The sequence below is a fragment of the Dama dama genome, chromosome 2 (genome assembly GCF_033118175.1).
Source record: "Dama dama isolate Ldn47 chromosome 2, ASM3311817v1, whole genome shotgun sequence".
NCBI lineage: Eukaryota > Metazoa > Chordata > Mammalia > Artiodactyla > Cervidae > Dama > Dama dama.
The window spans coordinates 38740901-38758987 of NC_083682.1; the positions used below are offsets into that span (position 1 = coordinate 38740901).

The 18087-nt window shown below is 39.5% G+C and overlaps 1 protein-coding gene across 17 annotated transcripts in view; it reads right to left on the reverse strand.

Moving 5' to 3' along the window:
* The window catches only part of DLG2 (discs large MAGUK scaffold protein 2), a 2226746-nt gene that overhangs the window by 700345 nt on the left and 1508314 nt on the right, over nucleotides 1–18087 (reverse strand). For all 17 annotated transcript variants that reach the window (XM_061119788.1, XM_061119779.1, XM_061119776.1 and 14 more), the window contains one exon: nucleotides 4581–4705. In XM_061119788.1, coding sequence (XP_060975771.1) covers nucleotides 4581–4705 — 125 coding nt within the window. The remainder of the gene's footprint in view (nucleotides 1–4580; nucleotides 4706–18087) is intronic.

Here is an 18087-nt window from a genome sequence, read left to right on the forward strand (position 1 = left end):
CTCATAGGATAGATCAAACAATTTGTCAGGTTGAAAAACAAAACAGAACTATGTTTAGTTTGTGAGCTTAGTTTTTCAGTAAGGGAAACATATTGGATTCAGTTGATTGCATTAGAAACTTGAGAAGAGAAACACAGAAACTCTTTAAGTACCATAGCTAAATGGGTTTTAATTCAATGTTATCATCAAGAGAAAAAGGGATGTGAAAAGATAGCAACAGGAAGTTTAGGGAAGGCCATAGAGGATGAAAAGGAACCAAAAGAGAGGTGGAAAGGATGAGAGGAGAGGGAAAAGAAGAAGGAATGGAAAAATAACAGAGGAAAGACTATTGAGAAGAGAGGGCTGGTAAAGAAAAGGGGAAAACATTGCTGAAATTTACTTGGTATAGCTAGGGACTTAGATTATCTTACTGAATCCTCAGAATAGGTATTACTGTAATCACTTTATAGATGAGAAAACAGCACCTAAAAGAGTTTAATTTTTCCAAAACCAAATATGTTAATATACAGGTATCAGAACCTACATCTTTCCAGAGTGCATTTCTATGTGTTGCTACCTTGTTCAAAAAGACTAATGGTGAGGCAGAAAGTACTCTTCACACATTGCTGGTCCAGCTTCAAAGAGTGTTCCTGACACAATGAGAAAAGACTCTTTAGATGGGCTTGGGTGTTACGGACACTAAACACTACCTTAGAATGTTATTTTCTTGAGTCATGACAGTTGGAGTCTAGTTAAAACTGACCCCTGAATGATTGATGCTTCAGGATAAATCACTTGTTTGAGCCTTCGTTTCCCCATCCATAAAATGTAGGCTTTGAACCAGATAAAAAGGTGAATTCTGAAATCTATCCTTCATGTCATGAGGCCAGACTTTCAACTGTTATTCTTGAGCTCTCAGATGCCCCCGGACCATCCAAGTTCATGGCAGAAAGGAGTAAGGTGGGCAACAGTCTCGGTGGTAGCAGCAAGGCTCTGTCATGAAGACCTGGAGGCCCACTCCAGAGCTGTCCTCACACAGGAACAAGGCTGTGATGTAGACTGGAGAAATGCTGTGAGGATCACTGTTCAGAGTTTTTCAGGTCATTCCCTGCACAACCTCACCGGGTAATATTCACACACACAGTCACAGCCCACTGCTCAATGTTATGTGCCGAACTGGACGGGGAGAGGGGTTTGGGGGAGAGTGGACACATGTGTATTATGGCTAAGTCTCTTGGCTGTTCACTGAAACTATCACAACATTGTTAATCGTCTGTACCCCAATACAAAATGGTTTTTTGGTGTTAAAAAATAAATAAAATTTAAAAAATAAATGAAACAAAAAAAAATGGAGCTTCTCCAGGGTCAAATATTAGCAAATACTATTCCCACTCCCTGATTCCAGGAAGCCAGGACAAAGACCAGTGGGTAGAGTTCATAATAAAAACAACTGTGGCTCAGTAGAAAAATAGCAAACTTTGCAGTGTTCAGAATTTCCCATTAGCATGTGTAAAACTTTATATTTGGGAATTTTTAGTCTAAGGTCCCATGAGGTAGGGGATTCTACTAATGAACAAGAGTTTAGAGAGTATATAAGTGACATACAGATTTTGGAATGTATTCAAAGATAGATGAGTGATCTTAAAAAACTTAATTCTTAATTTCCTAAGTCCATATTATGATGGCCATAATAACTATAGCTACCTCATATGGCTGTTTCAAGTACATAAAAGATTGTGTGTGTGAATCTATATCTCTATTTACATTATCTATCCATCTATCCTTCAGTCTGTGTATCCATCCATCCATCCACCCACCTACCAACCTATCTACCTAGCCTACCTACATGAGCACAATGCTCCACACATGATAGAAGCTCCATAAATGTTAGCGGCCATTATGATTATGTTCTTTACAACTACTGAGTAATGCTTTCAACACAGCAGAACTTCCTTTTATCTCTGCGGGCATAAGCAGAGTGGTGGTACTCTCAGAGATGCCATTTTTCATGCTTATTTGTAGGATAATCACATAACATAAAGTCCATTTTATCCAATGCTTAGGGCGGAAATTTGGCGGAGGTGAAACTTTCCCTACTTCTAGGTAAAGAATGGTATGAAACAATGATGATGGTCCACTTTTCTGAAGTTTCCTCTAACAACTTTATTTCTCAACTTTTAAAATGGAGCTTCTCCTAATATCATATGGCATCCCTTATATGTGGAATCTAAAAAGAAATGATACAAATGAACTTAATTACAAAACGGAAAAAGACTCACAGATTTAGAAAATGAACTCATGGCTGCTGGGGGGAAGATGCAGTTAGGGACTTTGGGAAGGTCATAAACACACCGATGTATTTAAAGACCCATTGTAGAGCACATGGAACTCTGCTCAATGTTATGTGCCAGCCTGGATGGGAGAGGGGTTTGGGGGAGAATGGATACATGTATATGTATGACTAAGTCTCTTCGCTGTTCACCTAAAGCTATCAGAACATTGTTAAGTGGCTGTACCCCATTACCAAATGTTTCTTGGTGCTAAAAAAAATCAATACAAATAAAATCTTAAAAAAATAAACGAAACAAAAAAAAAATGGAGCTTCTCCAGGGTCCAATATTAGCAAATACTATCCCCACCATGACTCTTAGAATTAACACATCTATTTCGAATCTCTCATTCTGCAGCATGGATGTCGTCCCCTCACCCAGAAATCAGTTTTGTCAATTCAGCCTGAAAGGTCTATTGCCAAAAAGCATGTGAATCCTGTGGGAGTGCCACTCATTTCCTTTCTTGCTGATAGGAGATGCAGATGTACCTGAAAAAAGGTGTGAGGTTCCTTGACAAGCTGCAAAAATGTGGCTGTCAAAAATAATCACTGCATCAGAACAGCTGGAGACCGAAAAAGTGTCCCTGGCTGCTTTAAAAAAACAGCAAGCCGGCCTCTTCGTGCTTCATAAAAAAGCACAGTGAGGAAGGGCTGTGAAGCGTACACATCTGCCCCTTAGGTCACAGTTTTCAGTGTGGTTCCATGTAACGCAAGGGCTTCCCAGGGGCTGCCTGTGGTAAAGAATTTACCTGCCAATGCAGCAGACATAAGAAACCAGGGTTCAATCCCTGGGTCGGGAAGATCCCCTGGAGGAGGGCATGGCAACCCACTCCAGTGTTCTTGCCTGGAGAATCCCATGGACAGAGGAGCCTGGCGGGCTATGGTTCATAGGATTGCAAAGAGTCGAACATGACTGAAGCAACTTAACATATGCAAGCTAAAACTCTTCCTAACTGTTGGTCTGCACGACCCTCTCTCCCTACTCATTGATTTACCCTCCTCTCTCTTCTCATTTTACTCATTCATTCATGCAAAAATTCACTCATTCATTCAGAAAGTATTTATGAACTCACATCTATATATAACTGCTTGACCTAAGGAGATTTACAATCTAGTAGCTTCCCCAATGACTAAACAGTAAAGAATCGAATCCGCCTGCAAAACAGGAGATGAGGGTACAATCCCTGGGTTGGGAAGATCCCCTGCAGTAGGAAATGGCAACCTACTCCAGTAATCTTGCCTGAAAAACCCCATGGACAGAGGAGCCTAGTGGTCCTCGTCCATGTGGTCGCAAAGGGTTGGATATGACTCAACACGCACATGCTAAAATAATACTGGGGCATTTCTTCAGGGGAAATCTCTCCTAATTGTTCAGTCTATAATTCTTTTAGCCAGTGTTTTGACTTCTGATAAAATTTTATATTATTGACTAAGAGCTCCATGTGGGTGACTCTTATTTTGACAAATAATCTTTAGATTTTATTTTAATTTTTTAATTTTTGGACCACTTGGCATGTAGGATCTTAGTTTCCCAACCAGGAATTGAACCTGAGCCCCCTGCATTGGAAGCACAGAGTCTTAACCACAGGACTTCCAGGGAAGTTCCAATCTTTAGTTCTTTAAAGAGACGGGCCCTGGATCAAGCTATCACTATTGCATCCTGAGCAGGAACTGGCTCTACTTCCAACGTCACCTGGTGTTCTCCATCTAAGACAAACTGGTTTCCTTCTTTGCTGGGATCCCATGCTCTTTCTACCTCCGTGTTCTCATTCAGGTTTGTGAGGTTAGTAAAATATTTTTTTAAGACTCAGCCTGGAATCTTCTTATGGAATACCTTTTTAGACTCTTTCCATCCCAACTCCTACAGAAAACCCCAAATCCGTGAATACACACAAGGTGCATAATATGACATTTCTTTGTTAATACTACTTACAGTATATCATTTTCTACACATTTTATTATTTGCTCATCAGCTCATACTATTCTTCTTTCCTACCAGACTGAAGACCCCATGGAACAAAAGATGACATCCGTATTCCTTCCTCCCACTGCCTGGCCCAATGCTGAATGCAGTAGCCGTCAACAAACACAAATTAAATACTAGTTGAAATTCAACAAGAGATCTGGAAAGTCATTGCAGAAAGCTTGCTTTGACAGTCTTTTCTTTGAAGTACAGAACTTTTGGAGAATTGTTATTCTCCAAAGGCACAGATATGTCTCACTGATGTGGCAGATTTACTTTCCAAATAATTCTAACATTTCAGATCATTACCTGAGTCTGCCATCCTCTGCTGCAGCACCTCCCGGTATAATCTTCGTAATAAATATGCCAGGGTCATCTCCAATGTGGGGATTATCTGTCCCTCCAGCAATACTGAATCCCAGGCCAGAATTTCCCTGTAGAAACAATAAGTAGACATTAAATGATGTGGCTGTCATCTAAACCTAGTTCCCCTTGTACTCTGCCTTATCATCTTACTACTCAAATGGAAATCAGGTGATAACAGCCTTGTATGCAAAGCCATAAACTGCACCATCAGCAGAAAAAGGAAGGTCAGGGAAAGTACTCAGGTTTGTCCCTGTATTGCAAGAATTCAAGTGCTTCATGTTTCTGCTTATTCAAAGGGCCTTACATTTTTGCTTCTAAGAAACACAGCCTTTATTAGAAACTCAAATGGTCATGATGAAATAAAAGTTGACACTGTGCAATATGAGAAAATGCAAAAGATTATTATGGTCCATTATAAAAATTATACATACATACAAAAAAGAACAGACGGAAGCAGGTTATGTGAAAAACATTTGATCTGACAGAGTAGTGAAATTTGGGTGTGTTTCCATTCTGCTATTTCTGGTATTGTTGCTCTAATATTGTTTATCCATCAAATAAGTGTATTTTCCTATTTGTTAATAGGAACTTTGACTTCAGAAGGCAACGGCCCCTTCTAGAGTCATAGCAAACGTGAGACAGTTTTCAGTAATAAGTAGGTTTTAATTTGCTATAGATACAGACAAGGAATACATTATTGTTGCAGCATGTAAATTTGAACAGCTTATGTTCTAACATAGCTTTCATACTTACTCCTGTAGACTACAGTAACTGACAACCAATGTACATATAACCATATAAAATTTACATGCAAAATAATTAAAAGTCTCCGCCAAATTCACAAACCATTGCACTTATCTCTTATTTTCATATTCTCTTTTAATCTCCATCTCCATGGCTACATTTTTGTTTCCATATTATGTTCCATTTTTTTCCTATTCACTTTATATTTTCAGTCATTTTTGTACAATTAGAAAGTCTTTATAATTATCCATTTAAGTGATTAAGTAATATTTCACTAACGTCATTTAACCAGTCCCTTGTCACTGGATATTTAACTTCTCTATATACTCTTACAACAAATACAGCTTACTAAAGTTATGATCGTTTGATTAAGTTCTGCTCATGGGTAAAAAGAGATGATGAATAAGAAATTAGTTGTTAATCCAGAAAAATTAATTAGGGCACTCAATTAGAGAAGTTCAGTGTTAAGATAAGATCAAGTATAACTTGACAGGTATACTACCACTGCAAATGTCAGGGTAAATCTTAGCAATTTTTATTGACTGAACTAATAAAACTCTGAATTTTCAGAGGGTTGTTCTCACAATTACATACTAAAAGGTTGAAGTTAATAATTTAACCATGGCCACTAAAATCTCATGTCTCTGTACTTCTGACTTCTAATTCTGTTTTTTCTTTGAAAAACTCCAATGTTCCTGGGATATTATCTGACTACTTAAAAGCAGCCACATAATGAATGTATTTATCATTGTTGTTCAGTCTCTAAGTTATGACTATTTGTGACCCCATGGATTGCAACATGCCAGGCTTCCCCGTTCTTCACTATTTCCCAGAGTTTGCTCAACTTCAGGTCCATTGAACCAGTGATGCTATCTAATCATCTCATCCTCCATCACCCTGATCTCCTCCTGCCCTCAATCTTCTCAGTATCAGAAGTGAAAGTGTTAATTGCTCAGTCGTGTCCAACTCTTTGTGACCCCACGAACACCAGCCTCCTCTGTCCATGGAATTCTCCAGGCAAGAATACTGGAGTAGGTGGCCATTCCCGTCTCCAGGGGATCCTCCTGACCCAGGGATTGAAACCAGGTCTCCTACATTGCAGGCAGATACTTCAACATCTGAGCCACCAGAGAAGACCAGGGTCTTTACCAATGAGTCTGTTCTTCACATCAAGTGTCCAAAGTATTGGAACTTCAGCTTCAGCATCAGTCCTTACAATGAATATTTAGGCTTGATTTCCTTTAGGATTGACTGGTTTGATCTCCTTGCTGTCCAAGGAACTCTCAAGAGCCTTCTCCAGTACCACAATTTGAAAGAAACAATTCTTCAGGGCTCAATCTTCTTTATGGTCCAACTCTCACATCTATACACAACTACTGGAAAAAACAGCTTTGGCCATATGGACCTTTGTTGGCAAAGTGATATCTCTGCTTTTTAATATGCTATCTAGGTTTGTCATAGCTTTCCTTGTAATGAGCAAGCATTTTTCAATTTCATGGCTGTGGTCATCATCAGCAGTGGTTTTGGAGCCCAAGAAAATAAAATCTGTCACTGTTTCCACTTGTCCCCCATCTATTTGCCATGAAGAGATGAGGCCAGATGCCATAAACTTAGTTTTTTGAATGTTGAGCTTTAAGCCAGTTTTTTCACTCTCCTCTCTCACCCTCATCAAGAAGCTCTTTAGTCCCTTTTCACTTTCTGCCATTAAAGTGGTGTCATTGGTATATCTGAGGTTGTTGATATTTCTCCTGGAAATCCTGATTCCAGCTTATGAGTCATCCAGCCTAACATTTTGAATGATATACTCTGGGAGAAATATCAATAACGTAAGATACACAGATGACACCACCTTTATGGCAGAAGTGAAGAAGAGCTGAAGAGCCTCTTGATGAAAGTGAAAGAGAAGAGTGAAAAAGTTGGCTTAAAAGTCAACATTCAGAAAACTAAGATCATGGCATCTGGTCCCATCACTTCATGGCAAATAGATGGGGAAACAATGGAAATAGTGCCAGACTTTATTTTCTTTGGCTCCAAAATCACTGCAGATGGTGACTGTAGCCATTAAATTAAAAGACGCTTGTTCCTTGGAAGAAAAGCTATGACCAACCTAGATGGCATATTAAAAAGCAGAGACATTACTTTGTCAACAAAGGTCAGTCTAGTCAAAGCTATGGTTTTTCTAGTAGTCATCTATGGATGTAAGGGTTGGACCATAATGAAAGCTGAGCACCGAAGAATTGATGCTTTTGAACTGTGGTGTTAAAGACTCTTGAGAGGCCCTTGGACTGAAAGGAGATCCAATCAGTCCATCCTAAAGGAGATCAGTCCTGAATATTCATTGGTAGGACTGATGCTGAAGCTGAAACTTCAATACTTTGGCCACCTAATGTGAAGAGCTGACTCATTGGAAAAGACCCTGATGCTCGGAAAGATTAAAGGCAGGAGGAGAAGGGGACGACAGAGGATGAGATGGTTGGATGGCATCACCAGCTTCATTAACATAAGTTTGTCTGAGCAAGCTTCAGGAGTTGGTGATGGACAGGGAAGCCTTTCATGCTGCAGTCCATGGGGTCGCAGAGTCAGACACAATTGAGCAACTGAACTGAACTCTGCATATAAGTTAAATAAGCATGGTGACAATACACAGCCTTGTCTTACTCCTTTCCTAATTTTGAACCATTTCATTGTTCCACATCTGGTTCTAACTGTTGCTTCTTGACCTGCATACAGGTTTATCAGGAGACAGGTAAGGTGGTCTGGTATTCCCTTCTCTTTAAGAATTCTCCACAGTTTGCTGTGATCTACACAAAGACTTTCAAGTAGTCAATGAAGCAGATGCTTTTCTGGAATTCCCTTGCTTTTTCTATGATCCAATGGATGTTGACAATTTGATCTCTGGTTCCTCTGCCTCAATGTATGTATTAAATATTTATTAAACATCAGCTTGTGTTTGGCACTGGGCTAAGCCTTGGAGCTATAGCCATGAATCTATCAGTTTATGAGGCATACGAAAGACAAGTACAGAGTGCTGGAGCAGCTAACAGATCCAAACATAAGGACTTTTCCTGAAGGTGAAGCACGGTTAGTTTCTTTTAAGGAGGTAAGGGTGGGAGTTGGAGAGGAGAACAGAATGTCCCAAGCAGAGGGAAGAACATACGTAAAATCCCTGAAGTGACAAAGTGCATGACAGGTCCAAGAAACAGACAAGAAGGCGACAACAATGAAAGCAAGAAGGATGATTGGATGAGTCTCAATCATGAAGTTCTTCAAAGCAGTGTATGTGAGTCCATTTTTGGTTTTAAGTACCTACTGACCCCAGATGACTGTATTGTATTGTATGAATATCTCCTATGAGACTATCTTGAAGCTAAGGCTATAGGGATTAAGACCAAGTGATTTCTGTTTTCATGGAATTCAAGGCAGAGCAGAAAAGACCCATAGTTTGGCATTTGGTGATCAGTACCCTCAACTACACTGTCACGTCGATAGCTGCCAATGAGGCAGTTTCTATAAGATCTTGGGTTTCAGAAGGTAAGGATGGGAAGATAAGTTTCTTCAATGTAATTTTGGTCTAGCTCCAAAAACATCAACTAGAATATATCGGTCTTATTAGAGTTGGCACCTCAACAATACCAATTCTTCATTAATGTGGTAAGGTAAGAGTCAAGCACAGACTGGAAGATGCTCTAAAGCTTTCTCCTGAAAATATAAAAATCTTGGGAGAGGGCACTCAAGACTTTGTCATTCGAGAAAACTACTCACTCTACTTCCTTTATATTTAGCCCCCAGGAACACTGAATTGCTCGCTCTTTCCTGCACAGTCCACTTGATAATTCATCTCTTGGCCGTTGCTTGTACTGCGCTCTCTACAAGAAATTTCCCACTCTCCCTGATGGTTCAGATGTCATTTGAGTTTCTTTAGATTTCTCTGCTTAGCTATGCTATGCACTGTGTTATTTTGAAATTGTATATTTACCAGACTATCTTTCCTTCAAACTGACCTTATAGAAGGTGGGAACTGTATAATATTCACCTTTGTCTCCTGGCGCCTTGGGTGGCACGTGGTTCCTCACATATTTGATGAATGAATGAACAGACAAACATATTTGCTAAGAATATTCAAAGGGAAGAGTCAGAAAAGACATAATACAAGAACACAATTAATATAGAAGTAGAAGTCATTTTGTTCTGTGCGGCTCCAAAATAAAAATGGAAAGACCAGAAATTCAAATTGTGGCTTAGCTGAAGGATGAATGAGGAGACGAGAACTGTTCAAACTGGAAACAGCCTGCTTTGCAAGAGAGGGAGGATCCTTTATTCAGTGGGTAGCTGGCTAGACATGGACATAGGGACCCAAACATCTACTCAGAGGTTAGGCTCTATGACTTCAAAGGATTCTTCTGGATCTCTGGCTAGATTTGCAGGACAACTACTCTTGCCAATAGGAAAAAAAAAAAAAAGAATGCCATAGGAACCTTTAGAGGAGGATGTAGGTTACTGCTACATTTTTTTATTGTATGGATTCACAGATCTTTGAAGTGATAGCTTTGATGATAACCTAGCAACACATAAACATTGCTTTTAGACTCTAATACGGAGAATATGCTTCCCTGGTGGCTCAGATGGTAAAGAACCTGCCAGCAAGGCAGGAGACCTGGGTTCGATCCCTGGGTGGGGAAGATCCCCTGGAGAAAGGAATGGCTACCACTCCAGTTTTCCTGCCTGGAGAATCCCATGGACAAAAGAGCCTGGTGAGCTACAGTCCACGGGGTTGCAAAGAGTCGGATATGACTGAACAACTAACACAACACATGTGGAGAATATGGTGGTTTGGACATTTACTGATAAACTCTGTCCTTGAATCCACTGTGAGTAAAGGAATGAATCAATCAAAGAATCCACAATGAAAAGAGGCAGGCAGAGACAGAGTAGGACTGGATCTGTGTTTTTGATCCCAGGATTCCCCAAAGCTTTTGTGTTTCAGTTAAAACCAGCCTGGCAGCTGGGCCTGGCCGGTCACAGCAGTTCTTTAGAAGAGGTTCATCTGAATTCAGCTAAGGAAATTATTAAAGTGCTTCCCCATCCCCCCTTGTTATTCTCACCCAGCGTTCCCTTTCAGGCCTTTGCTCCCCGCCAGCAGCATTCAGTGGAGAGAGGGAGAGATAAAAACCAGCAGTGAAATCACTGCCTGCTGTTCTCCATGGCAGAATCTCTCCAGTCCCCCTGACAATCATCCCAGAGCCGGCCAGCTGCCAGGGCAGACCCCAGAACCTCTGTCCTCTGTGCAGACATCTCTCCATGAGAACAGGCAGATCCCTGGCTGACAGCTTTAGATGCTGCAAACGGTGACTAATTAACTGAATGTTGGTACTTGACACAGTCAAGGGAAACTCCAAGGTGCCATGTGGGTGAGGGCAGCCTCTGTATAGCTGGGCTGCCGGGTGGGCTGCCGTTTCCTTGCAGTTGGGCAGAGTCCACGTGTGAGAAGGTGGCTGCCCTGGACCATTATTCCTTCTGGTTCCCATTCCTCCACACTGGCTGACTCTCCCCCAGTAACACAAGTTCACTGCCTCGCCAATTCACGTACTACACTCTGTCACCTCTCAGGGAAAAGGCAAAAAAGCAAAAAGAAAAGAACATGTGCCATTTAACTGATGGCTGTAAATATAAATACCAGTATCCTCAGAAACATAAGCCCAAGCCCACTGCCTAGCCAAGGGGTACTTTCTCTTTCATGTACTACACTCTATCAAGTCTCAGAGGGGAAAAAAAAAGAGAAAGAAAATAGCAAAATGAAAAGAAAATTTAGGGAAAATGAAATGAAAAATAAAACATTTAAATAATGGTTGCGAATATAAATACAGTATCCTCAGAGAATTCTTTTTTCATTAAAAGATTGTTCTTTAACAGAAAATTATCCCTAAAATGGGGTTACAAAAAAGAAGAGGAAAATACGGTGATATCATAATCATATGAATTTACAGAAGGTTCTATTGACAAAGAATTTCTTTTACTGTCAGAAGTTCCTACTTTCAAATACTATTTAATCTAGTAATTCAGTTCTAGGAATTTATCCTAAAGAAATAACCAGAGCTGTGTGCAATGATTTGTGTTCAAAGATTTGTGGCAGTATCATGCTTCTAATTCTAAAAACAAAACAAAAACTAACTTGTAATCGGAAACATTCAAACAATGGAGAAATAGTTAAAACTTACTGTGATATGTCTATCTGAATGTGGGAATATTTTAGAGCCATTAAAACTGCAGCAATATTTAATGATAATGGAAAATGTTCATTATACAACTGTGAGTGGAAAAAATAGGTATGAAATTGTAATTAAAGTATGATCACCACTAAAATATTTAAAAAAAGACTTTTTTACTAAGAAATTTATGAATTACTAATTGGTAATAGTAAAACTGCTTAAGTAATAACTCAAACTACTTAAGAGGGAGAGACTTTTTTAAGTTATAAAATTCTTAATAAAATACTAAAAATGTCCTCAAGGGAACTAACATTTATTACATTTTTCTTTTTGGAACTAACATTGATTGCATTTTTCTTTCTGGAACTAACATTTATTGCATTTTTATGCAAAACTTTGAGCTAGGCTTCTTTTAATCCTCTATCTGATGGACAGTATTTTTCCCTTTTTCATGTATTAAAAAACAAAACACAAAAACAAATTAAAGCCAAAAGAAAACCCTGGGGCTTAAAAGAGTGAAGCAACTTACTTAAAGACAGAAAGCAAGTAAATAGTGGAATTCAAATCCAAACAGGATATTTTAAGCTTCAAATACCAATTTTTCCCCTGTTACATCATATTGTCTCTTCTGGGTTAAATAATTTGATGATAAGGAAATAATAATTAAAAAAAAGGAACAACACACTATTAAATTTTTTTTGAAAATAATCTATACCACTCTTAACAGTTTCATAAAAATATTTTTAAAAATTGTAATGGAAAGCATGTATTTGGACCATTCAGACCTGTTTTTGAGTACCAGCTTTGCACTTTTTAGATGTTTGATGTTAGGTACATTTCTTAACTTTGAACCTAGCTTTCCTGTCTGTAAGATGTAAATAATAGTAACTACTTCACAGCGCTATTAGAAAGATCAAAGTAAATGATGTATGTACTAGCATAGCATTGAGCATAGATCCTGGGAGGTGTGTGAAGATTAATCGATATTAGTTCATTTCCTTTGGTTTGATACCGCACTATTACGAGTGTCCTTCTAAACATGAGGGCAATAAAGGTAAACGGAAGTAAGACAATGCAGTCTTTCATTCATACCTTTATCTATTCATCCAACAAGTATTTGTTGATGAATGTTGGCCTACAGTTTTATCATATGTTATTTCTCTTTGTAAAGATAATTTAGCTACATATTCTAAATAGGGGAGAAAGGATAGCTAGGTAGGAAGCATTGAGAATGTTAAGTAAATAAAAGCTAGATAAAGGAAGACTCAAACACTATGTTTTTAAGCTTTCAGTGTCCATAGCCTATTTTGATGCATTGAATTTTGGTATTTCATCTGACAAATCCCAATATTTCTGTGCATTCCCTTCACTTCAGCAGGATCTACATGTTCCTTTCACTCTCTACCAAGAATATCAAAATAAAGTCTATCGTCTGCATATTGGAGAAGGCAAGGGCACCCCACTCCAGTACTCTTGCTTGGAAAATCTCATAGACGGAGGAGCCTGGTAGGCTACCTTCCATGGGGTTGCTAAGAGTCGGACGCAACTGAGCGACTTCACTTTCACTTTTCACTTTCATGCATTGGAAAAGGAAATGACAACCCCCTCCTATGTTCTTGCCCGGAGAATCCAAGGAATGGGGGAGTCTGGTGGGCTGTCATCTATGGGATCACACAGAGTAAGCCACGACTGAAGTGACTTAGCAGCAGCAGCATCTACATATCTGCTCTAGCAGATACTTATTTTTAGTTACTATAATTTATACTATAAAATGAGCTTCCCAGGTGGCACTAGTGGTAAAGAATCTGCCTGCCAATGCAGGAGATGCAATTGATGCAGCTGGGCTCCCTGGGTCGGGAAGATCCCCTGGAGTAGGAAATGGCAACTCACTCTAGTCTTCTCGCCCAGAAAATTCTATGGACAGAAGAGCCTAGTGGGCTATAGTCCATGGGGCTACAAAGAGTCAGACACAAATAAATTACTAAGCACATACACACATACTACAAAATAATATATGTGTTATACATTTATATATTATATATATGCTATATATTTATATATATTTATAATGTATAAAATATTATATATATTTTCAAGTATATCAGTTCAGTATCAGTTCAGTCACTCATTTGTGTCCAACTCTTTGCAACCCTATGGACTGCAGCACGAAAGGCCTCCCTGTCCATCACCAACACCCAGAGTTTACTCAAAACTCATGTCTATCGAGTCAGTGATACCATCCAACCATCTCATCCTCTGTCATCCCCTTCTCCTCCTGCCTTCAATCTTTCCGAGCATCAGGGTCTTTTCCAATGAGTCAGTTCTTCTAACCAGGTGGCCAACATATTGGAGTTTCAGCTTCAGCATCAGTCCTTCCAATGAATATTCAGGACTGATTTCCTTTAGGATGGACTGGTTGGATCTCCTTTCAGTCCAAGGGACTGTAAAGAGTCTTTTCCAATACCACAGTTCAAAAGCATCAATTCTTCGGTGCTCAGCTTTCATTATAGTCCAACTCTCACATCCATATATGGCTACTAGAAAAACCATAGCTTTGACTAGACGAATCTTTGTTGACAAAGTAATGTCTCTGCTTTTTAATATGTTGTCTAGGTTCATCATAACTTATCTTCCAAGGAGTAAGCGTCTTTTAATTTAATGGCTGCAGTCTCCATCTGCAGTGATTTTGGAGCCCAGAAAATAAAGTCTGTCACTGTTTCCACTGTTTCCCCATATATTTGCCATGAAGTGATGGGACCAGATGCCATGATCTTAGTTTTCTGAATGCTGAGTTTTAAGCCAACTTTTTCACTCTTCTCTTTCACTTTCATCAAGAGGCTCTTTAGTTCTTCTTTGCTTTCTGCCATAAGGGTGTTGTCATCTGCGTATCTGAGGTTATTGATATTTCTCCTGGCAGTCTTGATTCAAGTATATAATTATATTTAATTTTTGACATGCACATAGACTGAAAATTACTTGTGTACAACTGGACCACTGGTCAACAAATAGAATAGAATGGTGACCAGTATAAGCAGGTAAACAGATAGTAGCAGATTAAAATAAAGAATTCTCTAGGCTATATGACAGGATAAAAACATTACTTAATAGAAAGGTCTATTAGTTTGCAAATAATTTTCTAAACTGTACTAAAAGCAATTTTATTTCAGGCAGTAGATCTTGAATAGTGCAGAGAATAAAGATACTTTTTCATAGCCATTACCTATTGAAGTCATTCAAAGTCTCCTTCATCTACCTTCTCTAACATACTGCAATATTAAAAGATGAATGGCCCCAGGCCCATTATTAGGCTTTTATAAAGATATGAATGCAACACAGACATTCTTAACCACTGTTGCTTATAACTACAACAAATTTTTCCTTTTTTTTTTTTTTCCCTTAACATGCTAACAATCCATGTATCTTTGGCTAAAGGTCTTAGCCCAAGAATAGGAAATGCCTGTTGCCTGTTTTCACCCAGTTAGGACTTCTAGGAGTTGCATTTAGGATGTCTCAACATTCACTTTATTCAACAGTATTTTTCTGGAAGCTATGGAGTGGAGGAGCCATCAGGAGATCTGCATTTGGGGATTATTCACTGTTTAAGGCAAAATGTTTCAAGGGGATGGCAGAGAGGAAGTAGTTTCGTCAAACAGGTGGATGGAGAGTGCCAGAATCCAGGAGATCAAAGAATTGATGAGAAGTTAAAGAGTGATGTGGTAAAGGTGATTTAAGTTCTTGTGGAAGAGTTCTGTCCTTAGGTGAGGTACACAGTAGCACCTGATGAGAAGGAGGCAGGGCGGTAGAAAGATTTTAGAGTGTGGCAGGGAGGGGACACAGCCTGTCTGTGCACTATGGGGAAGAAGCCCGTGGGGAGGAAGAATGAACATACAGGAGAGGAGGAGAAACAAATCCTGAAAAAGGAAGAGTGAGGAAGAGGGTCTAGAATCCAGAGTCTTTGAGAACTACCATAGGTTAGGTACATGTGGTATAGTCGTACCAAGGGATACAATGGTATCATGAGATGAAAAGAAATTTACAGTACATGCTCAGGTAAAGAAAAAAGAATATTATAGGATTTAAACTTCGATCTCACTTTGTAAAATGTATGTATAGAAAAATTTGGAAGTATGTTCACCAACATGTTAATATTGCTCATGGACATTAGAATTACAGATCTTTATTCTTTTGTCATTTTGAGCAAGTCCATCACTAACTTTTTCCTTATAAAAATATCTAGAAACACACAAACATTATATGTGTAAAATCTGTTTGGCAAAAGAACAAATCCAAGTTGGTTTGAGACAGCATGACTCAGCCATAGGTTGGGAGAAAGATACTTTTTCTTTTTTACCAGGCCCACTTTGTCTCTCCTTTAGATAAAGTTACAGTGCTATTTTAAGTTGGAATAAAAAAGTTATAGGACCCTTTTGAGGTAGAGGAGGAGGAAGCTGAAGGAGTTCTTGCCTGATGTCTTTGCTCTATATATTTAGATGTCAGGACATTAAAGGGAAGAGTCTAGAATGAATTTCGAGACTTAAGTAAAGCAGTAACTGGCTGGAATTGCAGATGTGAGGCAAGAGAGACACACTGGAATTGGTAGGGGTCTGCTGAGCAGCACTGAGGTGGGACATTATCAGTGTGATTACGTGATTTTCTCCCACAGAGTTTAGTTTCTTGAACAGTGAAAAGGGAAGGTTTGATAGCCTTTGGGCTGAGGATTGAAAATGAAACGTGGCTGACTCTCGAAGGAATGCATTATAATATATCAGGAAGGATAGGAAAAGAGAAGCAAAGAGGACGCCCCGAGGCTGGATACATAGACTGAGGTCATGACAAGGTCAAATGACAGATTTATGGGGAACTAGGAACAGAAGAAGGGGTAGCAGGCTGTGGACACAATGGGGTTTTCGGGTTCAGGATTTCAGAGATGGAGCAACACTGATAATTATGGAAATTTGCAAGAGTCCAATCATGCGCACGTATTAAAGTGATTATCCAGTAAGAGCACTTTGTGGCTGACACTGAAGTTTCCTGGGAAGAAAGAGACAAAAGATAGAGAAGACAAAATTGGCCAGAAATGTTCAGTGAGAGTGAGTAAAGACCTAAGGTAAAGATGAGAAGTGGGATGTGAGGCATGTGGTAGTGGAGAGCGTTCCAAGCAGAGGAACAAGATGGACCAACCCCCCCACCCCCACCAACCTAACATCTTTTTGGGGATATACATGAAAGCTTTCTGAAGAGCAGACCTAGGAGTATAGGTTCCTAGAGAATCTAGGTTTTCTTCAAAGGGATGACATGATAAATGCAGTAGTTTACTATGATTAATTCAAAGACTTTGTATAGGATGAATTTAGAACAGGTTTGATGGATTGAGTCAGAAAGCAGGGAGCATAGTTTGGGATCAGATACAGTGGTTGAGCTGTGAATTCTTTTTTTTTTTTTTAATTGTGAATTGATATGATTTAGGATGTTGTCAATGACACCACAACTACAGAATGGTAAAGTAACACCTATCTTGTCCTTCGTTTGTAACAGTACTTCACTGAAATGCCACTGTGCGCTCAGTGGTGTCTGACTCTTTGCAGCCCCATGGACCGTAGTCCGCCAAGCTCCCCTGTCCATGATATTTTCCCGCAAGAATACTGGTGTGGGCTGCCACTTCCTCCTCCAGGCTATCTTCCCAACCCAGGGATTGAACCTGTGTCTCTTGCATTGGCAGGCAGATTCTTTACCACTAGCACCACTTGGGAAGTCCTGAAAGGCCACTAGAAGCTAATATGTACTTAATATAGTTTAACTTCTTGATCACTTTCCCAGTGTAAGCTGGTAACAGATGGAGTCTCTCTCTTGTGCCCCATTAAGCTATTTCCATTGACTTCTTTTATGTTTTCTGAAAACTTCCTGGCATATGAAGGATTAAAGTATATATCTGTTTAGAACAGTTGGTGCCTAGAAAAAAAGAAAGAAACGGAGAAGCCTATGAACTACTCAGTTGCCACCTCAAGGAATCTGATAGCCATCTTTGACTCCTGCCTGCCCATCAGCCTCTACATTTTATTAAACTTGCTGATTCTGTCTTTGAAAGACCCCTCTAATCCATCTAGCCTCTCTTAACTTCAATGATCCCTGCCCTAGGTCAGAACTTCATGTTCTCCCCAGTGATCCTCTGGCTTGTATGCCTAAATCACTCCACTCTATCCTTCTCATGGCAGAATGTGCTGAAGATAACAGATACAAATCTCAAACTCAAATGACAACAAAGACAGACAAGACATACAGGAGGGTGCAATGGACCCAGGAGAGGTAAAACAACAGAGCCAAGAGTGTGGTTAAATGGCAACTGGTCTTCCTATCTGGAATAAAACAAGGAGAAGAAGGGATTGAGCATATATTTCATCTAATGAGAAGAATTATTCAGCTCTTGTGGATGACAGGCACTCTAGAATGTGGACCTAATGTTGGGAGATGGGTCTCCCCTGCTGAGGGAAGCCAGGAATCAA